This window comes from Dermacentor andersoni, chromosome 1 (genome assembly GCF_023375885.2).
Source record: "Dermacentor andersoni chromosome 1, qqDerAnde1_hic_scaffold, whole genome shotgun sequence".
Lineage (NCBI taxonomy): Eukaryota > Metazoa > Arthropoda > Arachnida > Ixodida > Ixodidae > Dermacentor > Dermacentor andersoni.
Window position 1 is genome coordinate 345,343,321 of NC_092814.1, and position 23,489 is coordinate 345,366,809.

General features: G+C 47.3%; 1 protein-coding gene across 1 annotated transcript; it reads left to right on the top strand.

Annotated features, from left to right (window-relative positions):
- The first annotated feature begins 1,350 nt into the window (after positions 1-1,350).
- On the top strand, positions 1,351-22,519 carry LOC126516742 (serum amyloid A-2 protein-like). The gene is made up of 2 exons (XM_050166844.3): positions 1,351-1,703; positions 22,146-22,519. Exons 1-2 carry the CDS (start codon positions 1,486-1,488, stop codon positions 22,378-22,380), a joined length of 453 nt encoding a protein of 150 aa, XP_050022801.1. The 5' UTR covers positions 1,351-1,485; the 3' UTR covers positions 22,381-22,519.
- The last annotated feature ends 970 nt before the right edge of the window (positions 22,520-23,489 follow it).

Genomic DNA, 23,489 nt, shown 5'->3' on the forward strand with positions numbered 1-23,489 from the left:
GTTTGAAGATTAATATGCAATATAAAGGTATGTAAAGGCCTATCAAGAGAATGGTATATTGTTATTGGCGGTCAGCGTCTATAATCTGTCCAAGAGTGTGTTTATTTATGCCGATTAGTCACAGTGGACACGGATCCGATCACGAGGAGGAAATACTGCAGAAGAATACAATAATACAAATGCATTCTGCACACGGAAGGCACTACCAATCCATGACCGACAGCGTACCGCTATCATTGGAAAAAAAGGCGTGCACTCATTGCCTTCTGGTGGTACTTATATATGGGGCTGAAACTGCAAGGTTAACAAAAAGTTCTGAAAAGCTAAGGGCTGAGCAACGAGTGATTGAACGATAAATTATTGCCGTAACGTCACGAGACAGCAAGACAACGGCGTGGAATAGAGAACAAGAGGGAGCAGCCGATATCCTAGTGGACATGCATTAAGAGGATAATAACGGAGCTCGGGAGAATATTTAATGCAATAAGCAGTGGTCTATTAGAGTCGCAGAATGGGTGCCAAGGTGGGGAGGGAAGCGCAGTCGAGGACGGCAAATAAGTAGGTGGTATGATGAAATTGGGAAATTAGCATTCCGAAATACGGAGGGGTGAGTTGGCGCAAGACAGGGGAAGTTCAAGATCGCTGGGAAGGGCGTTCGTCCTCACTGAACATAAACTAGGCTGATCATCATCGTGATTGTGACTTAGGTTTTAATCTTAGTTGCTTTTTTTTCCTTCCGCTTGGCTATAGAATTAAAAAAGCGTGTGGCGACCCGCCGTGGTTGCTCAGGGGCTTTGGTGTTGGGCTGCTCAGCACGGGACAGCGGGATCGAATCCCGGCCGCGGCGGCCGCATTTGGATGGGGCCGAAAACAACCGTGTACTTAGATTTAGGTGCACGTTAAAGAACCCCAGGTGGTCGAAATATCCGGAGTCCTCCACTACGGTGTGCCTCATAATCAGAAAGTGGCTTTGGCACGTTAAACCCCATAATCAAAACTTAAAAGCGCGGGTGGCGAAAATCTCCGCTCGGATGCTACAAAAAATTACCCCAAAACACCCTTGGTTATCGCCATAAGTGTGCATGCTCTTCTCAAGCGAAAGAAAACACGGCACTGGGCACGTGTCGTTCATGATAGCGCGAGTATGTGACACATACGGCTGAAGGTGCTGTTGCTTATTTTTTTTTTCGACCCGAAGCGACAAGCGTAATCGTTCCTCGAAAGCGGAGCGGCACTTGACAGCCATCGTGCGGATGTCCCGCTGAACGCGGCCGTCTGGAGAGAGTCTAATCTTGGCAAAAACCCGCCATCTCGCTTGTGCTCGAGGAAAGAAGAAAAATAGCGCACGTCTGAGTGCTTTCATCGCCTACCGACCTCGGGTGTTCCCACACGGTGGAACATATAAAGCCGCTGCGGGACTCGTGCGCTCTCGCATTTCGGAAAAAAAAAAGAGCGTTGACCGCGCTGAAGCACCGGAGGTTCGAGATGAGAGGTCCCAGCCTATTCTGCGTGGTGCTACTCGCGTCTTCGCTGGCGCTCACGGTCGCAGCCGATCGACAGCGTCGTTCCAGTATCTTCGGCATGGCGGCATGTGTGACGAGAAATGCGGGCGTTCTCCTTCCCGCCGACGGCCGGTGCGCTGCGGGAAAGCTTCAGGCCGCCTACAACGCCTTGAGAGACGCTAACTGCATTAACTGCGACAAGTGAGTACCGCTAAGAGTGGCAGCCCTGAGCTTGTTTCTTTATTGTTTTTTATTCCTTGCGGCCTGCTCATTCAATTTGAATGCTGCCCAACCGTGCGGGACAGGATGAAGTAACTTAAAAGAAAATCCTCAACAGCGGCCTAGAATACAGTTGAAAGGTAAAAGAAACGACGTTGCTGTAAGCGATCGAAAAAAAAAAAAATTAGACAGAGACGCCTAAGACTGCTTAAGTATGGGAATGCAAAAGCATTCCCTTTGGTGAAATGTTTTCGATTGAGGTATTCGACATGCATTAAAGTTCTTTCTGCTGATTCGGTGTGTGTGTTTGCGTATATGCTGGCCACAGACCGGCTGATTTTGTGTACTCATGACGTGGCGTCGAAAGTCCATCGCAGTTGACGAACCACCGATCAAATCCGAAGAGCAAGTAACCCGCCGGACGCAGCGCGCTCATTTTATGCACTCGTCGAGGCCGAAGTGTGCCAAATTTTCTTTTCAATGACATAATTGATGTTTATAGAAACCTCCCAAAGCAGTTTCACGTCAATCCGAGCATTTTTGACGTGTTTTTGCTCTGCGCCGTCGGAGATATTTGGTACCATCTATCGGTAACGCTAACGACGCCGAAGGATTTGGCGCGATGAGGCATATAATGCTTTCGCATCATGAAATCGATCGTGTCGAAGCAGGTGCCATGGTGATTCTGAGCAACATCTAAACCGCATAGAGAATCTGAACCTCTTCACTTATCTGTCGCGTCGCTGAACTACACTTTGGTGCTGTACTTGTTTAGTAAGGACTTCATTCCGTTTGCTATGAGTGCTTGTTGCGCCAGTTCTGTGATAAATTTTTCGTTAGCTCACATGCTGCGTTAATTTGCCTTGGTACAGACCTTAAAGAACAACTCTTATCCTCTAGTGGTCAACTGAGCTTTGAATGGCTTGAGCGGGAGAATTTGTAGCCTTTAAAGTGTACCGCTGGTGGTTCGTGCTAGGAACATTTAGCTAGTGTGGCACACCAACCGCTCCTCTGGTACTCACCACCATACCATTTCCTCTAAGTCATGAAAGTAAGATGCGTAGATAATGTTTTGCTAATCATTCTTCAGCATGCGACACCATATGACGGAGTGACGTGAAATTTTTCACGTTAGGACCTCTCCCCCCCCCCCCCCCCCCTTCACATCCCAAGTAGTATTGTTGTTTAGATAATAAACTCGAGCACCGTAAAGTCGGGAGCCGGTTGTATTGCAGGTTCCTTAGTTCTTGCCTTGGTTTTTACCGCCTCAGATTTCATAACATGTTACAACGCTTCCGTCTATCAGGAGCGTTGGTCTACTTCCTACTTTAACCACGCGCCACAAACAACTGTCCATTCCATCGTGTTTCTGCTTTTACGACAGATTTTATTTCGCATTCGGTTAGCGCTGACTTTGAACATTTGTTGCCTCCAAAACGGAACAAGATTAAGCAGTACAAGCTGCCGCAAAGAAAGTCTGTGCAGATACATGTCACTCAGTTTCACTTCACCTCATCAGCTCCTCCCGTTATGAGGCCACCATATTTACGAATTGCAGGTTGGCGGAGTGTATATAAAAAGTGCTGTTCAGGTGCGTGAAACATCGAGCAAAAGGTTCTCAAATGTAAGCAGAGGAGAAAAACCTGCCAGGTAGGGCAAGTGATAAGGAAAAACAATTGAACACCAACCATAACTTCAGTAAAAAATAAAACGTTTGCTATAGCACGGGACCAACGTTTCGGGACCAACTCGGCCTTGCGCCACTGCAGTCAACCTCGAACAAGAAGCTGAGTTGGTCACAAAACCTTGGGTTACTTTAGTAACCTTCTTGCTTTTACTCAAGCGTATCTGCAACCTTATCTGAGTGCCAGTGTTGAAGACACCAAAAAGTAAATTACTTCAGCTGCTTTCGTAAATACGGTTCTATAATATCAGAAAGCTCACTGTTATCGCGAGCAGAGAATTCGTGAGGCACGAAAAAACGCAGGAAGAAAGCCGGCGCTGGCGACGCCACTTTCGAGTTCCGGCTCCCCGCGACGCCTGTAATGGTTGTGGTCGGGCATGAAATGGACGGTTGCTGGCCCATGCCGTCGTCCAACTTATCCACGCTGAGGACGTTGTTGAAGGAAGAGACTTGTTCTCATCGAGGACAACGAATATAGGATTTATTTGCAGTATCTACATGAGAACGTTACAGTTCATCAGTCTAGCATGACTGAGAAAGAATGCACCCTCAGCAGCCGCGCAACCGCTGCTTATAGACACTGTCCTCCTTAGATCCCTAGGTGAGGGAAAACGGCCGTTTACCGTCGACCGATTCGGAGCATCCAACGTCATCGTAGCTGACTCGCCGTTGAGGTGGAGGGTTTACACACTCACTTCCGCACAGGTTTCACTGACCACACCGTGGTGAGAGGGTTCTCGCAGACAAGGGTCCTGCCCCGAGCAGGCGCCTCTTGATCCCAGTGTTGACTGCGCAGACCGTGGCGGCCACGTCTGTCCATTGACTGACGACTTCTAAGAGCCGTGAGGCGGCGCCACAAAACTTCCTATTCCAGGAGTTCCCCCGCTCCAATCAAGCCGTGAAGGCGACGGTGACTCCACAAATAATACCTGGTCCGCCGACTGCGTCTAGACATCGTGGCGCCAAGTTGACGCGGCACATTGTCGTCCTTACAAAGCGAGTCGCCGCAGTGTGCTGGGAGGGTTCGGACGTCCCTTCTCTAGATCGCCAACCCACAGCTGCAGCGGGCTTGGGAAAATTTTGCAGGTCGGCACCCCTGCAGGCCGATCGTAACACGCCATAACGTTTCGTAGTGTGAGCCCGGGTCTAGCAACTGCTTATCGATAACGAAGGAACACGTTACACTCCTTAAGAAAAAAAAATGACCCGCCACATTAAGATTCGATAACCTTTTCAGCGTTGCACAAAGTAACCCCCAAAGGACACTTTAAAACCTGTGATGTCATGATAACCTGCAGCTCTGCGGTTTAAGCGCGAACAGTGTACCTCGATGCCAGAGACGTGATCTTGAGGCACCCTAAGCGCTAATTAGTGAAAAAATTTCGCCTTTCTTTTCTCTGTCACTATAATCAATAGTTATCCACCAGATGTGCGAAAGTAGAGTTTTGAAACAATACTTGTGTAAACGAGTTTAGTGCAGATATTTAGTTTCTTTTTATAGATGAATGTAAAACCCCAAATTATTGTATGTGCGTAACCGAACACAGACAGCGGGAACTGAGGGCTCCTGGTGGATGGATGGATGGATATAATGCGCACATCCATTGAGACAGGGTGGTGGCGGATACTACCAAGCTCTTTCTTCTGCACCTATAGCTGCCAAGTTATTGCTGCTCTCAGATCCGGCCGTTTGCGTCACACAGATTCACAAAGGTGACGAAGGACATCCTGGTAGCATTCTTTTGTGATAGTTTACCCTCGCGGTGCATACTCATGATGCACTACCCCACGGCAGTCGAGGAAAACGGTCGACATGACCTTGACATTGCTGCGGCCCTGCCATACTTTTTCTGGCCTCGGGGATGTCGGATGTATCCACTGTGAACACTGCATCTTAATTTTTCACTCATACCCATAAACCCACGACTCATACCCTGTGATCACGGTGCTCAGAAAGTTGTCATTACTGTTTGCATTGTCTAGCACGTCCTGTGCGATTTACAGACGGAGTTGCTTCTGCTCCTTTGTTAGCAGTTTTGGTACGAATTTATCGGACTCTCTCCTCATGCCCAAATCCTCGGTCAAAGTTGCCTATACTGATCCAGTGCTTATCCATACCTCGTTCACAAGTTATCGGAATGTGATGTGATGGACCTCCATGACCAAAGTCCGCAAGTAGCTCAATGACATTCTCATTTCGGCTTGTTGAAGGTCTGCCTGAACGCGTTTCGCTGTACACTGATCTGCGACCATCTATGAAGTGGTTGTACCGCTCCTTTATCCGTGCGGTGATCACCGCATCGTTCCCGGCAGCCTGTTGAATCTGGCGAATCGTTTCCATTTGTGTATCGCCTAGCTTTTGGCAAAATTTCATGTGATATCGGAGCTCACGTTGTTCCGCCATTTAACAACTTACTGGAATCCTACAAGCGTTCATGACATTTCCTCACTCATAGGTCGACTGCCAGCAACTGACGCTTTCTGCAGGCGGAAAAAAATTCACGCATGCGCATGAAGCTCCCCTCCATATCTTCACCGCAGGAAGTCTCCCGCACTTCATTGTTTTACGCGGGAAAGGAGAAGGTTCGATACTTTTTGAACACACCTCGTATGTTTATATAGAAACTTGAAAACGCTCATATTGGAGGACAACTCTATTTTATCTGACACTTTTAACGCCCCTGTATTCCAACATATTCATCATCAAGTTTAACGCTCAACGCGCTAATTTTTCGTCCAGAGGAAGGCGTCCCAACGCAATGATGAGCCCTCCCCCTCTCTCTTTCTCGCACAAACACATGTGACTTAACTGTTTCCGTGTAGGTGCCACATGGAGCCGTTAACAGCTGGGCTTCTACCCTCGCCTGGCTGGCTGAATACTGGATTCCTCGTTTCGCCTGAAATCGGCGGCGTTCACTTGAAATGAGTGGACTGAGCTTTCAAGTTTCATGATAAATATCTCAGAACACAAACGCTTTCGAAATGACAAATGAAATCGCGTAGTCTTAGAATCTTCAAGTGTCTATAATTAAGATATGGCATAATCGCAAAGCTAAAAGAAGTCAGGAATATTGGGTTAACTTGTATTTGTTCGTTTTGCTTTTTCGCGAGAATAGGGTCCACCTAAAAGCTTAAACTACCTGTGCAAGCAACATTTTCGTGGCCTTTTTTATTAAACCTGATAGTACTTCAAATTTGAAGGCACTTTACCTTCGTCATCGGCAAGTTAATTTTCTTCTCTAACGCTGTTCTCAGACATTCTCATCTTGCTTTGAACAGTAGTGCAATGTACTTAAAGTTATCGTAATACTGTTCTAATTTAATTCTTCACTGTTTGACATACTTCGATCCGTGGCTTCTTCTCCATCTCGCCGATGCAGTGTGCTGTTTCTTCCTTTCTAACTTGACGTCTTACCCCATTTTATTGTTTTAGTGTTGCCTTGAGGAGGCATACTGTACACTCTGGGATAACAGATGTGCGCTGGAATCGCCGCGTCCTCCACACATAGCAATTATGCCTGCGTGGGCGCCTCCCCCCCCTGCGCTACTGCATTTACCGACACTTGTAACATTGAGGGCGTGTGTCGGCTAAAATACAAGCGTTGCATCTAACTCTTCCGCATCCAATGTAATGAATGAGGCGTTATCAATCTTTAATCACGCGCTAGCCGTACGCAAATGTACACTGCCCGCAAGTTGCAGTGCCTTTCCAGCGGCGTACGAGAGCAACGATTATTTGTATTGCGCTGTGTTTTTACCTCGGGGCACCACTACCATCACACAGAGACGACGTCAGACACTTAGCCTCGTTTAAAAGCTCGGGATAACGGCAGTCAAGTTCATACCCTGCGGCGAAACTGACCTGTGCACGTCGAAACATTTAAGTCGCAGGCGCCACGCCAACTAGTGAGCATCGCACTGTGTGGAGGTTGCGAAATACAAAAGGTTTAAATATGGATAGTTCACCGTAAGTAAGGGTGAGTGCTCCACAGGCAGCAGCTGCATGGAACGGCAATAGCTTTTCTGTTTTCATTTTGTCGGGAACATATTCCAGGTTAGCGTGGCACCTTCAGCACTTGCATTTTCCTTTCAAACGACATATTTAACGACACCAACAACCCATTGTTGAGGCTCTTTTCAGAAACTGAAGATGCAAGTATACTGCGCATAAATATTTAATCTGCTTATTGTAAACGAACAAAAAGCTACACATCCACGCGATGAGCTTTAAAGTGAAGTGAAATATGTGGGAACACAGGAGAAATCCCGACGTGGCAGCGACACCGTCCTACTTCCCCTTCTCGGTGCGTGTCACGCCGGCTTTCATTAGAGAGCCTGACGCCAAGGACAAACCACTGCTTGAAGTATAATTCCTTAACTCTTTCCTTGGACTGTGAGGAACGTTACTTGGTACCAGACAGTAGTTTTATCATGTTTGGTGATGCATTCGTGAAATAGTCTTGCTCACTAGTGGTGCTGGCAAAACTCAATTTGCGTATTCCAATTCAATAAATTGCTTGTTATATCTCGAGCACCTTAAGCACTACACTAAAGTTAGCTGCGTCCGAACTGACGTATCGTTAGGGTGCTTTATAGCCCCCCACCCTCCCTTCCTTCATCCCGAACATCATATGATTTCACAACACAAGCGTGTCATTTGCATATAGTGCGTCCGAAGACTAGTATATTTTGAAATGAAAATAACTGTGCCTTTAAACATTTGTCTTGTACTTGAATATGACCGCATTGTACAGAAATGGTAAAAGATAGAAATATTAAATTTTTTTGGCCGGATTTACGTGCAAATACCGCTATTTGATCGCGAGGAGCGCCGGCGCATTGTCGAGGACTCCGGAATAATTTTGATCAACTGCTGTTCGTTGAAGTGCACCTAAATCTACATACACTAGTGTTTTTGCATTTCACCGCCTTCGAATTGCCGCCGCTGCAGCCGCGATCGAGCCCGAGACCTCATTCACTGCAGCGCAAAGTCTGCCAATGCGCTACCGCGATGGGTTTGCTACAAGATTGATGTTGAAATATAAGGCTTAGCGGTGCTCTACTTAAAATGTTGGGCTTGTTTTCCAACGCGATGGGATTTATCTGGTTAAAGAGTTTCAAATAGGACAGTGCCCACCCAGGGGGTGCAGTGTCTAGGACGTCCTGCAGCGGAGCACGAGGTTGCGAGGCCGAATCCCATTCGCGTGCAGCCGTGTTTCGACAGGAGCGAAACTTAAAAAAAAAAAAAAAACGCTCGTGTGCTCAGGTTTATAGCAGCGCGATAAAGAACCCCAGTTGGTCGAAATTAACGCGGAGCCCTCGACTAACGAGTCTTTTGTAGCCCCAGGGTTTTCTTCTTTCTTTTGGGGGGAGGGGGGGGGGGGGCGTTGAACTCCGTGAATCATTTATTCAAATCTTATAGCCAAGCTAGATTCAATGACATGCCATAATATCCTCTTTTGTTTGAAGTCATATAACAATAATCGCTCCATATCCAAGCCTTTTTAATTCTTCAACCGTAGACCTGATTATATACCAATAAAAATAGGTAGAGTGGTTATATGTAGTGTGCTATTGACTCTCAAGAGCATTTTATATACTGATGAACCCCTAATGGGAGACGTCCCGAATCTTTCCATACTGCAATACTAGCGTTTTTCGTTCATCGTATTGTAGGCGAACAGATAAAAAGTACCTTCTCTGATTTTGGAAAGACCTCCTCATTCATAACATTACGTTTCGCCGCATGATATTCAAGCTTGCTGTGGCACAATCAGCATGACTCGCACTGCAACGCTATAGTGGATGATTTGCACCTTTGCAATAAAGGCAACTGCTCATTGTATAGAGAGAAGTAGTTGAAAACCTTCTTTGTTATTTGGTGTAATACTCGTTATAAAGTGGTTTTTATTTAATAAGTATGGCAGTAGTAGTTAGTGTAAGCATTATTTGCATTGATACATTTTGTTGCGATAGTAATTGTATTGACACTCCAGGCGCATTTCCGCCGTTGCCGTCGCCATCGCCGTGATGTTCCGTATAAAGTCCAAGGGTGACAACACCGCCGCAGCGCGTCGCATGCTGTATGTGCGAGTGCAATAAAAGCACTCGAAGGAAGCCGACGATCACGGCTCAATCTGGCGCGCGCGAACGAAGAAAGCGAAGAGCAAACGCGCCGTCTTCGGTCGCGCGAAAGGCCGTGGGGGATGGGAGGGGGGCGTGGAAGGAGAGGGGTGGTGGTGTTGTGCTCCGGCAGGCAGTTGCATTTCGCGACCGCGCGCAAGGGGAACTGATGATCGCGGTTCAATCTAGTGTGCCATATATGGAGGCAAGCGGGAAGGCAGCGCGGGAGGGAGGGGGTGACTTCGACTCGGCCAAGTGTGCACTTGGTACGGCTGCGCGCGGTCGTGCGCGCCGTATCTTGAATATGATCTGCACACGGCTGATGCCTTTGTGCGCGCTGTGTGCTCGCCGCTCTTGCGTTGAAGCAGTAGACCCCACGAAGGTCACTTAGCTCACTGCTGCTGCTGCGTTGCTCACACCAGCGTTTCGACAGCGAGATGCCATGCTCATCGAGTGTGATGAGTTCATGTTCGCTCGTGCGCGCTGACACCATATGCTTGTTAGTTCAGTTAGCAAGCGAATGTTTCCAAGTTTATACGGCCGATAAAAGTAATATCTTTACTTCATGCAGCTGTGCACTAGTTTGCTATCGCAATCGATGCTTCGCCTTGCCGGCGAAACTATTATTATCAACAGAATAATTTTAGACTCCCGGCAGGTTGTACAGACTGTTAGGAATGGCCGTACGGGGTGGCAACGTGCCAGCTTCCAGCCCGCTGCACGTGTTCCAATCCCACCAGACGGGGCGCACTTCAGAGAACTGCAGATGACCGGCAGCCACGTGGCGCGCGGTCAGCTCAGGACTGTGGTAATCGGCCGCGCCGCCCGGGACAAAGCAGAGTTCTACGAAGCCCTCTGACGTCGGCTCCGGCCCTTTTCACCTGTGTGTATGTGCGGCACGTGTATGTGAGTCATCATCCTCCTCCAAGTCGACAGCCCTCAACCCCCAAAAGGGCGGGTCATCTTCGGTGACGTCGAACGGTGACGCCGAACGATGACTGGACGAACGTTTCCGTTCGCTTGGAATCAAGAGCTTATAAGCAGCGGTTGCCGGCTGCTAGGGTGTGCTCGTCGTCGGGAGCTGAGTGCTCGTTGTCATGCTAAAAATGCACTAGTGAGCTGTGTGCTCGTATGCTGTTTGCTGTACGCGTCGTCTTGCGGGCTGCATTTGGGAGTCACGCTAGACTGCCAATGTACCTTGCTTAAAATGTTAATATGTAAATAAATCCTGTTCACCGTGTTCCTCTCTACGACCTCCAACTCCTTCAAATGGTGGCAGCGTCGAGATCGTCCGACGAATCTAATATCTGGTTGGCAGCGGTGAGATCAGCCTACGGCTCCTAGATCGGCCTACGGCTCCTAGATCAGCCTACGGCTCCTAAATCGGCCTACGACTCGGAGACAGCAACGGCAGTTGACGGACGTTGGCACATGGTGACCGACCGGCATCCTGATCAAGTTGAAGGCTACTTGGGATTGACCACCTCTTGCAACTGACTGGATACGGCGGAGAAGGACTGGTGATATGGCGCTGCTTCAGTGGGTAAGCGTTTGCTTTTGGCTGTAAGATTTACCAGGCTTCAATTTCTCTTTGTTTTTGGATTTGATTCGCTGGGATCTTTTACTTGTATTCTCATTCGCGTGGGTATCGCAGCAAGTATTGTGTGACAGCAGAGCCAAAGCTTAATGTAGCGACCATGGTCCTAATATGTTTGACGAGAGCTGACCTGCTGTGGTTGTGTGAGGAGATCGAGGTGGACGTAGAAGAGGACTTGATGGAATCAGAAATTCGTAAGACAATTCTAGAAAGTAACAATGATCCGAAATTCATAGCACAAATGAGTAAACGAATTCTTAACAAAAAACGGGAACAGGAAGCAATTAGGCAAGAGCAGGAAGAATTTAAGCAAGAGCAGGAAAAAGCTAGGCAGGAACTGAAAAGAATTTCTCAGGAAGAAGGCCTAACAGAAGTAACGAGGCAGTACATTGATGTGTTGAACGAAGAGATTCAAGCTTTAGAGAAGGCAATCGAACTAAGTAAACAGCGGCTTGAGAAATCTGTAGGCTGGACGCAGCGAAAGTGGGAGGAAGTAGACAGCAGATTTCAGTCGAAAGCCGACAGAAGTAGTAGTACCTGTGAGAGTAGCAGCACGTTCACAGGTGAAGTCGAAGTGCTAGCAGTTAACGATGCCTTAGTGGCAACAGAGGCCGTTAAAGGCCAGAGTGAGAGCGACGAGGTGCTGTGCCAACAGAGGACTGTAGAGACAGCTAGGGCAGCTGCGAACAAATTCGCACAGTTACCGCGCGTGTGCGTCGCATCTCATGGTAGCAAGGTATTTAGCGAGGTACAGAATACTACGGACTTGACAGCCGCGAGCACCCATGTCGAGTCGGGTCTGCGTGCCGAAGTGAGGTGCCAGCTGGACGATGCAGTTGAGAGCAGTTCTCGGGATGGCGAGCTCCGTAGCTCACGAGAGAACAACTGCATTGTTCAGGGATCGGTGCAGCTCTCCGCCAGTCTAGATAGCCTAGATAGGGATGACTCAGTTATTAATCATTCGGACTGTGCGCGTGAGACAGCGATCGATACCGACGGGCTGTGTGTCGATGCACAGCGTGAGCTGGGCAATGCAGTAGAGGGCAGTTCGCAAGAGTGCGAGTTGCATAACTCGAGTAAAGCCTGCTGCATTGTTCAAGAGTCAGTTGAGCTGTCCGCCAGTCGAGGCAAAGATAGAGTCGATTTAAATGATAATCACTCAGACTGTGCGGGTAAGAGACCGATCCGGGCCGATGAGATGTGTAACGGCCAGCACGAGGCGCCAGAAGGCGACATGAAAGAGAATGCCAAGATAAAGCGCCGCAGAAAGAAGCGCCGAAAGGATCGGAATGCGGTGGCTAATGTAGCGAGGCCAAAGACGGCGACAGGCGCGAAAAGGCAGGGCGCGGAGAAAAGAAAGGTGCGGTCGTCACTGACGATGTTGACGCATCAAACACGTTCGAGCCACCGGTCAAAGGGGGACCGCGAAGCATGTTCTACACGGACGCGGACAAAGGGCACGGGGCAGCTAAATTCCTCGTCGTTCCGTCGTTCTCTTCGGAGCTCAGCGTGCAGTACGGTGGCAAGACGAGACCAGGTGGGGAGTAGCGACGCGGTCAATCGAGGTCATGATGAAAGCGGGGCGCCAGGACGGAAATTGGCAGGGGATTGTAACGTCTTGGGGGAACTGATAGTGAGTCAGCCCTTTTGTTGTACCCCGGTAGCCAGAATAGCTTTCAAACCGCGACCCCCTCGAGTACGGCTCAAAGTATGAGTCAGTGGTAAACATTTGAAACGGGAGGCGAAGGCAACTTTCGTAGAAGTGAAACATGTTGTTTTGTTTTGTTTTGAGGATCGGATAATTTTCGCGACTTATGTTTCTTTCAATATATAAAAGGATGAGCTTTGTTTGTGTTTTGTTAGAGAAGCTCGAGATTTGAAAGGTGCGTTTTTGTAAACATGTAGTATCGCTAGTTGTTAGTTAATGAGTAGATAGGTTTTCCTTTTTTGTGTGCGTGAGTAACCTGAAGGTCAAGGTTATCGTGGAGAGGCCTATCGTAACGCGCGTGTGTGTTATTTAACCTTCTTTTGTTTTATGTGTTTTTTATTTTATAAGGTTAAGCGCGTAGATTTTCAGTGAGTGCGTGATTTGCACTAAGAGCTCTTAGTTCCTTTAGCGCGTGTCCTGTGTGGACGGAATGATGCAGATTGTTAATGGCTTGGTTGTGCTCGTGTGTGTTGAGGGCAGCCGTATTCTGACTTCTCTAGTACGCGTGCGTAGAGCTAGTTAGTAAAAGACACATTTCTTCGAAGGTTCCTCTGTGTTGCGTAAGTTACGCAAGTTTGGTTGTTTGTTTAAGAAACGTGTCCTGTGTCGATTAAAGGAATAAATGTGAGTAAGCGTCGCAAGTGTGCGTTTTGAATAGAGACCACAAAGCTAGCGCGATTGTATTTACGTACCTGTGGAATTGGCCAGACTGTTCAGCGGCAGCAGCACGTGCCACTGCGATAGGGTAAGAACAGGCTGTTCGTGAAGTTAGGCTGCTTAAGTTATGGTCGGGTATTGGTAGTTGAGAGCCTTCGGTTCAGTTCTGCGTAAACCTTTACTCTTGTGCAGCGCGACAGTCGGGTTTGGTCGAACTCAAGAGGAGCGTGCACGCTCGCTTTGGCGGCACGAAATTTTGGGGCAAAATTTGGGATTTCCAGTTGAGTGACTTGCATGGAAATTGTGATAGGAAGCCTGGTAGGTTAGCAGCTAATTCCGGGCGTTTTAACGCTGAGCGGTGTTGTGTTGCCGGGTGGGCTCTTCTGTGCCAGTTGTTGTAAGATGGTTGAAGGCATTCCAAGTACGCAGGGGTTGCAGGGAGCAAAGCCATCGTCTTGTTCGCCAGCCATTCTCTTCCTGCCCAGCGGTTGCCAGCACTGGCCAGGCGAGATTTTCCGGGCCATGGAGGAGCTGTGAGGAATGGCCGTACGGGGTGGCAACGTGCCAGCTTTCAGCCCACTGCACGGGTTCCAATCCCACCAGACGGGGCGCACTTCAGAGAACTGCGGATGACCGGCAGCCACGTGGAGCGCGGTCAGCTCAGGACTGTGGTAATCGGCCGCGCCGCCCGGGACAAAGCAGAGTTCTACGAAGCCCTCTGACGTCGGCTCCGGCCCTTTTCACCTGTGTGTATGTGCGGCACGTGTATGTGAGTCATCATCCTCCTCCAAGTCGACAGCCCTCATCCCCCAAAAGGGCGGGTCATCTTCGGTGACGTCGAATGGTGACGTCGAACGATGACTGGACGAACGTTTCCGTTTGCTTGGAATCAAGAGCTTATAAGCAGCGGTTGCCGGCTGCTAGGGTGTGCTCGTCGTCGGGAGCTGAGTGCTCATTGTCATGCTAAAAATGTACTAGTGAGCTGTGTGCTCGTATGCTGTTTGCTGTACGCGTCGTCTTGCGGGCTCCATTTGGGAGTCACGCTAGACTGCCAATGTATCTTGCTTAATATGTTAATATGTAAATAAATCCTGTTCACCGAGTTCCTCTCTACGACCTTCAACTCCTTCAAATGGTGGCAGCGTCGACATCGTACGACGAATCTAATAAGACTGCGTGGCGTTCCGTGGAATATAAATAAAAAAAGACATACGGATGATGTACTATCTGGATATTCATAGAAATGCGCTTGTTATGGTATCTGATTAACTCTCCTATGCACTGGCCACGACATTTCAAACCATGTCAATATCTCTCGAAATAAGCTGTTTGTTGCTCAAAGCAGTTTTTTACAGCGAAGGTGTATATGGCTAGGGTTCCATGCATTCTTATTTTCCGTGAACAAAAAACTATCATCATCAATGGCTCATACCCGAGTAAGCATTCATGCTCCTGTAAGCACGCAAAAAATGCAATGGTTCACAGCCCCGTATGGCAGAGGCTTATAGCACTAACAGAAGTGAAGCGAACAGTGCTGAAATTCTTTCTAATCACGCATAAATCATAGAGAAAACATCATCATCATCATCATCATCAGCCTGGTTAAGCCCACTGCAGGGCAGAGGCCTCTCGCATACTTTTCCAACTACCCCGGTCATGTACTAATTGTGGCCATGTTGTCCCTGCAAACTTCTTAATCTCATCCGCCCACCTAACTTTCTGCCGCCCTCTGCTACGCTTCCCTTCCCTTGGAATCCCTTCCGTAACTCTCAATGACCATCGGTTATCTTCCCTCCTCATTACGTGTTCTGCCCATGCCCATTTCTTTTTCTTGATTTCAACTAAGATATCATTAACTCGCGTTTGTTCCCTTACCCAATCTGCTCTTTTCTTATCCCTTAACGTTACACCTATCATTCTTCTTTCCATAGCTCGTTGCGTCGTTCTCAATTTAAGTAGAACCCTTTTCGTAAGCCTCCAGGTTTCCGCCCCGTACGTGAGTACTGGTAAGACACAGCTGTTATAAACTTTTCTCTTGAGGGATAATGGCAACCTGCTGTTCATGATCTGAGAATGCCTGCCAAACGCACCTCAGCCCATTCTTATTCTTCTGATTATTTCAGTCTCATGATCCGGATCCGCAGTCACTACCTGTCCTAAGTAGATGTATTCCCTTACCACTTCCAATGCCTCACTACCTATCGTAAACTGCTGTTCTCTTCCGAGACTGTTAAACATTACTTTAGTTTTCTGTAGATCAATTTTTAGACCCACCCTTCGGCTTTGCCTCTCCAGATCAGTGAGCATGCATTGCAGTTGGTCCCCTGAGTTACTAAGCAAGGCAATATCATCAGCGAATCGCAAGTTACTAAGGTATTCTCCATTAACATTTATCCCCAATTCTTCCCAATCCAGGTCTCTGAATACCTCCTGCAAACACGCAGTGAATCGCATTGGAGAGACCCTGATTCCGCAATGCCTCCATGACTGCTGAGGTTTCGACTGAATCAAACGCTTTCTCGTAATCGATGAAAACTATATATAAGGGTTGGTTATATTCCGCACATTTTTCTATCACCTGATGGTCTATTGTTGAGTAGCCTTTACGGAATCCTGCCTGGTCATTTGGTTGAGAGAAGTCTAAGGTGTTCCTGATTCTATTTGCAATCACCTTAGTAAATACTTTGTAAGCAGCGGACAGTAAGTAAGCTGATCGGTCTATAATTTTGCAAGTCCTTGGCGTCCCCTTTCTTATGGATTAGGATTATGTAAGCGTTTTTCCAAGATTCCGGTACACTGGAAGTCACGAGACACTGCGTATACAATGTGGCCAGTTTCTCCAGAACAACCTGCCCACTATCCTTCAACAAATCTGCTGTTACCTGATCCTCCCCAGCTGCCTTCCCCGTTTGCATAGCTCCCAAGGCTTTCTTTACTTCTTCCGGCGTTACCTGTGGGATTTCTAATTCTTCTAGACTATTCTCTCTTCCATTATCGTAGTGGGTGCCACTGATACTGTATAAATCTCTATAGAACTCCTCAGCCACTTGAACTATCTCATCCATATTAGTAATGATATTGCCGGCTTTGTCTCTTAACGCATACATCTGATTCTTGCCAATTCCTAATTTCTTCTTCGCTGCTTTTAGGCTTCCTCCGTTCCTGAGAGCATGTTCAATTCTATCCATATTATACTTCCTTATGTCAGCTGTCTTACGCTTGTTGATTAACTTAGAAAGTTCTGCCAGTGCTATTCTAGCTGTAGGGTTAGAGGCTTTCATACATTGGCGTTTCTTGATCAGATCTTTCGTCTCGTGTGATAACTTACTGGTATCCTGTCTAACGGAGTTACCACCGACTTCTATTGCACACTCCTTAATGATGCCAACAAAATTGTCGTTCATTGCTTCAACGCTAAGGTCCTCTTCCTGAGTTAAAGCCGAATACCTGTTGTGTAGCTTGATCTGGAATTCCTCTTTTTCCCTCTTACCGCTAACTCATTGATCGGCTTCTTATGTACCAGTTTCTTCCGTTCCCTCCTCAGGTCTAGGCTAATTCGAGTTCTTACCATCCTATGGTCACTGGAGCGCACCTTGCTGAGCACGTCCACATCTTGTATGATGCCATGGTTAGCGCAGAGTATGAAGTCTATTTCATTTCTAGTCTCGCCGTTCGGGCTCGTCCACGTCCACTTTCGGCTATCCCGCTTGCGGAAAAGGGGATTCATTATTCGCATATTATTCTGTTCCGCAAACTCTACTAATAACTCCCTCCTGCTATTCCTCGTGCCTATGCCATATTCCCCCACTGCTTTGTCTCCAGCCTGCTTCTTGCTTACCTTGGCATTGAAGCCGCCCATCAGTACAGTGTATTTTGTTTTGACTTTACCCATCGCCGATTCCACGTCTTCGTAGAAGCTTTCGACTTCCTGGTCATCATGACTGGATGTAGGGGCGTAGACCTGTACAAGCTTCATTTTGTACCTCTTATTAAGTTTCGCAACAAGACCTGCCACCCTTTCGTTAATGCTATAGAATTCCTGTATGTTACCAGCTATATTCCTATTAATCAGGAATCCGACTCCTAGTTCTCGTCTCTCCGCTAAGCCCCGGTAGCACAGGATGTGCCCGCTTTTTAGCACTGTATACGCTTCTTTTGGCCTCCTAACTTCACTGAGCCCTATTATATCCCATTTACTGCCCTCTAATTCCTCCAATAGCACTGCTAGACTCGCCTCACTAGATAACGTTCTAGCGTTAAACGTTGCCAGGTTCATATTCCAATGGCGGCCTGTCCGAAGCCAGGGATTCCTTAGCACCCTTAGCATCCTTAGCATAGATTCTTAGCACCCAAGCGTGGCGTAGAGGTAGAGAAAACATAGCATGTCGAAAACTGTCATCATCAGTGGCTCATACCCCCGTGAGCAAAAGCTCATACCCTCGTAAGCAATCAAAAAATGCAATGATTCATAGGCCCGTGAGGTTCATGTCTACTCACTATGCGTGAATTAGCTGCGATGACATTACCCCTGCTGTCGTCGGTGATTTCAATGTGCATGTGTCGGTACCGAAGCGGTTTACGCGTTCCGTGTGCAGACATATCCCTTGCGATTCCACACCGATCCGGCCCAACCGACCACCCAGCGGCATACGTGCATCGATTTGACATTATCAAAGAATGTGATTGGAGTTGCGAGTAAAATAATAATCACCGATCAAGACAATAGATGAGCGCGCGTACCTTTCTTCACGATGACCACCCATGAAGACAATAAATGAGTTCGTACTTACGTTCAAAATTGTGTCCCCTCATGTCGTGTGCTAAACAGCTTCGCTGGTCAACCAGCTTCACAGAGTGTAATGGCTCGTGATTTCCGTTTTGAAACTATGGCTTGAAGTTGGGAAGTACAGCTGCGTGTAAGTTTTTTTTTTTTTTTTTTTCACGTGACACGGCGTTAGCAACTGTTAAAGGGGGTCGCTTGCTCAAAGCGGTTTAATGAAAATATGTTATAGAAGTATCACTTTTACCTTTGCAACCATACTACGCATGCACCTCTTCTGTGTGTCGAGGAAAAAACAAATTACAAGAGTTTATGTATGTCGCGTGCGCAAGTGGCGTTGTTGCAGCGTCGCGCTCCACGCAAATGGAGCCAAATTTAGCCTCGCACGCGGTGTGCAGAGACTCGCAGCTCAGCAGTACCTTTGTCATCCGGGCACGAATGGTCACGTTTGAGAGAGCTCACTGCGTCATAGTATGTATAATTTATCAAACTTAAGCTGGTGCGCATCAGGAGTTGTAAGACCTACAAGTGTGGAATATAGTGTAAATCTTTCACGCTTGTCGGTAAATTTTCTGGAACACATATTATGTGACCGATGTTGTTGGCAACAAGGTGTTGTCTCAGCGAAGCCTTTCACTATCTTTTCTCGTTTTTCTAACGCCTAGCAAGCTGAAAGCTGTGGTGACGCAGAGAGATGCCTGCAATAGTATGTCCTATATAAACTAAACAATGTTAAACTTATAAAGGTGCGCAATGATATGCTTCGTTGCAAATAGCGCAACAGTGATATCGCTAACGATTTAAAAAAAAAGCCAAATGTCTTGCACGGCGTCATGCCTGTCTGTGCAGTTTGACCCATTTTTAATAGAGTGTACGATTACAATCGCTATACGAGACAACCACTGTACCCTATTCTGACTATTTACGTGCTTTATTTACCCATGAACAAAAGCTTTGGTCAATAAAGCGTGCGCTAAGTTACCGTAATGAAGACCAAGGGTACATTTGGACTCGGGCGCTCGCACTGCGGATGCGAGCACAGAAGAAGCAGAACCAAAGCAGGCGTTCGCCGAAACCGCGCCTCGTCTGCTTCTTTCTTTTGCATTACATTACGCCAAGGAACAATATATGCACATAATTCGCACATACAAAAGCTGATGATGAAAGAAAAGATGAAGGAAAAGTGATACCTTGGCCATGGCATAGGTGTCGTTTGTTAATGTTAGCAGCAAATTTCCGTTTCACTACCATTATTCAAAGCCGGAAATGCAAGAGCATACAGCGCAATCGCAAAAATTACACCATCTAGGGCGAATTAGATGTCGAAACACCCTCTTCGCATTCATATTTTCTTTAGAAATTCCGGAAATGGATGCACTCGTAAGTAGAACACCCATTGTGCCAAGGACCATTTCGTTAAGATAAAGTTGTTAAACGGATGTTTTGTGCGAAACATGCACGTCGCAGTATTCAGGGGGGCTCGGCAACTTCAACATTTCTAGCCAAAAGTCAAAAAGCCAAAAGTCTCTATGTCCCAGTGGTTCGCGTCGCGTCATTGTTCGAGCACGGCATATGGTCGCTCTAGGCTACGGTCGTCAACCTGTTACTGCATGTGTACATGACATCCCCATTGGTGAAGGGGAAAGAGATAGCTTTTTCTTTTATTTCATACCCTGCTTTTCGCTTTTTGCCACGGGCTGCATTTGTGTCGTTTCACCGTCGTGTTGTTTTATAGGTCAGCTGCCAATCGTCAGTGAATCATAACGCTTAAGCCAGTCATAGTTCATCAAGCGCATATTCTTTGAGCACCGGCGCCAGCGCTATGTTACGCGCACTAAGTCTTTTGCAGTTTGATACAGTATTCGCTGGAGTAAACATTCGCAGGTGCACGGAAGGTGTAACTACTATCCAGACAAATACATAATTTATAATAAAGGTGGCGCGGCCTGGTCGTAAAGTGAAAAGGCACAACTGCTTTGTCCTCTTTTCTCCTTGCTGCCTTTGACATCTTACAGCTAGCTTCGCTTAAATTGTTTCACTTTGCTGTGGATTTGTAGATAAACTGAAGTACTGAGAAGCAAGACGTCATCCTATCAGTGGTACTAGAGGCGCCTAAAAATTAAAATTAAGTTATTGGGTTTTACGTGCCAAAACCACAATCCGATTATGAGGGATGCCGTATAGTGGGGGGGCTCCGGAAATTTGGACCACCTGAGGTTCTTTAACGTGCACATAAATATAAGTACACGTGTGTTTTACCATTTCCATCAAAATTCAGCGGCCGTAGCCGGTATTCGATCCCGCGACCTCGTGCTTAGCAGCCCAACACCACAGCCACTAAGCAACCGCGGCGGGTAATAGAGGTGCTCCTGCACTGTTGAGGTGCTGAGTTATTCTCTGCGTTTGTGTCGGCAGAGTGGTTAGGAACGTTTGCCGTTGCATTGAATTTGAAACGAGGGACACTAATACAAAAGGGAAGCGGAGTGGTGAGGTAACACTTCCGACTGCCAATCTGTAGGTAAGCAGTTCGAAACTAGCCTGCGTGGTTTTATTTTTGTCCGCTTTGTTTTTGATAAATGTCTCGGGAAACAATTCGATATTACTTCGGCGGGTGGTCCGAAAAACTAAGGTAATAACAGAATAAAAGATTTCATTGTGAAAATAACACGTAGTGCGCATTTCGACAAAACACACATTGGGGGAAGGTGCTATTCCAAGAAAGCGCCCTTTCAGATGTGTGCATTAGGTCGCGTAAATCTTACCATGGGTGTAGGGATGACGAGTTATAGACGCAAGAAAGCACCTTTAAGGGTGCGATTTTCTGTAATGTTCGGTTCACTGCAGTTTTTTGGTTGCAGCATGCACAAAAACTATATTTTGTACGAATTGAATTGAATTATGGGGTTTTAAGTGCCAAAACCGCTTTCTGATTATGAGGCACGCCGTAGTGGAGGACTCCGGAAATTTCGACCACCTGGGGTTCTTTAACGTGCACCTAAATCTAAGCACACGGGTGTTTTCGCATTTCGCCCCCATCGAAATGTGCCCGCCGTGGCCGGGATTCGATCCCGCGACCTCGTGCTCAGCAGCCCAACACATTTTTTTGTACGAAAAGCACTGAACTGCAGTAATGACTGTGCTGAGGATGTTTGATGTATTTCGTGGACACTGATGAGGTGTCACAATGAAAGTAAATCCGTTCGCTAGTTATCATGTTGCATGCGTTCTCTAATTAAGCACGACATGTGGCAAGCATTTCGTTAAGCGGCCGGACAGGGCAGGTCGCATTTCGAGTGAAAGGATTGGCTATAACGCTGTGCGTACAAGAATAACGTCTGGCTCAGTTGTCAATAACGAAATCATCTAGCTGCTGAACGTTCGCTGCTTACCGTGTTTAAAAAGTATTACTAGGCCTCTGCAAAACACTACAACATACGCGGAGTACACGGCATTCCCTTTGCGTTACCTGGACGGGCAATTTCGGGAAAAGGCCGCAGGTACTATATAGTACGAACAAACCACATCATGGTCAGTCTTATAAGTTGTTATTTGCCCCACTGCTTGGTCAATTACTGTTGGTAGTGGCGAATTTCCCACAGGTGAGGTCAACCAGACTTCGGTCAAATCTCATGCTTGCAGTGTTTCCGCAATTACCACGCTCTCGCAATTGCGTTGACATCGCAAAATGTCATTCCTTACCTTCATGCAAGCGATGCGGCCAACCTGTAGAATTCGTCCCGAAAATAGCGTACTGCATATCGTGCACTTTGCACAATCAAAGAAAAGCAGCGGTCCACGCTATCTGCGCGCGCTCGCGGTTCACATTTCTGCTGTAATTTTCTTCCCTGCACTTCATAAACTATTGTCTTGTCCAGGTACTTCCACTGCATTGGCAACTACCGCGCCGTCTATGAGTGCAACAACTCGGAGGATGCTCGGCGCGCCGCTGAAGCGATCAGCGACTGCCGCGAGGAAGCCGACAACGCGGGAGCCGACAGTGCTGCCGACCAGGAGGCCAACCGCTACGGCCGAGGCGGTGGCGACTGTGCCCACCGGTACCTGGCTGCGGTGCGTTGCGCTTACAACCCGCAAACCAGGAGGTGCGGATGAGGACGCGAAATCAAGCTGCGGAGCCATCCATGTTGCGATCTCCTTGAGACGTTTAAAATAAGGCCACTCTAATCTTTCAATTTCATTAAACGAAGTGTACAATCAGATCAATAAAGCTGCTGCGTTTTCTTTCTTTTTTTTCACTTTTAATTCGCTTCGACTGTTTATTTCCCCAACCTATAGGTGCCTTACGAGAGAATAGGCTAACGTGGATGAATTAACTAACGTAGATGAAAACACGGGACTCTATTCGGAAGCGCTCTCACTTGTGCGCGCTTTGCCTACGTAGGTTTCCCTTCATAGCTACACATAGTTATCCGCGAGTATAACGCAAGAACATTTTACAGCAAAGGTGTCGCATTTCGAGTGAAAGGGCGGGGTCTAAGCTGTGCGCACACGAATTCTGTTTGACTCAGTGTTTGACCCAGTGCGTGGCTCAATGCCTGTCGGTGGTCGGCATTTTTCGTGTCCGTCCGTGTAGAAAAATAATCATCATCAGCAATGGCTCATCACCCTCGTAATGCAGGCGGCCCAAGTACTCAGCAAAGTGAAGCGCACAGTACATACATTCATTGGAATCACGCATACAACGTACAGAACAGCTTGCGTTTCAATAAAGAAGATCAAAGCAAGCATCTGTCATCAGTAAGGGCTCATACCCCCGTAAGCAAGCAAACATTCAATGGCTCTAATGCCCCCTAAGGCAGAGTCTACAACCGCTCAGCAAAGTGAAGCGAACAGTGCATGCATTCATTGAATTCCCGCGTACAACCCACATTATTGCATACATTTCAATAACGAACAAGCTCAAAGCAGGCATCCGAGCCATTAATAAAGCATTGCATACCGCCCTTAGAAGTCGTAGTGATGGTTTCACAACAGCTTCACTGCACATCCACTTTCGCATGGCCGGGATGGCGAGCCAGTTTTACCATGTGACTGATGATGATGTATAAATGTTATTGGCGCAAGGGCCAGATATGGCCAAAGAGCACCAAGCAAAAGATAATGAAGTGTCGGTGGTAGAATGTGACAAATGTGGGGGTTGTGAGTCCGAATATGAATGGTATAGCCAACTTGGCTCTAGAGAAGCCCTAAAATTAGTCGTA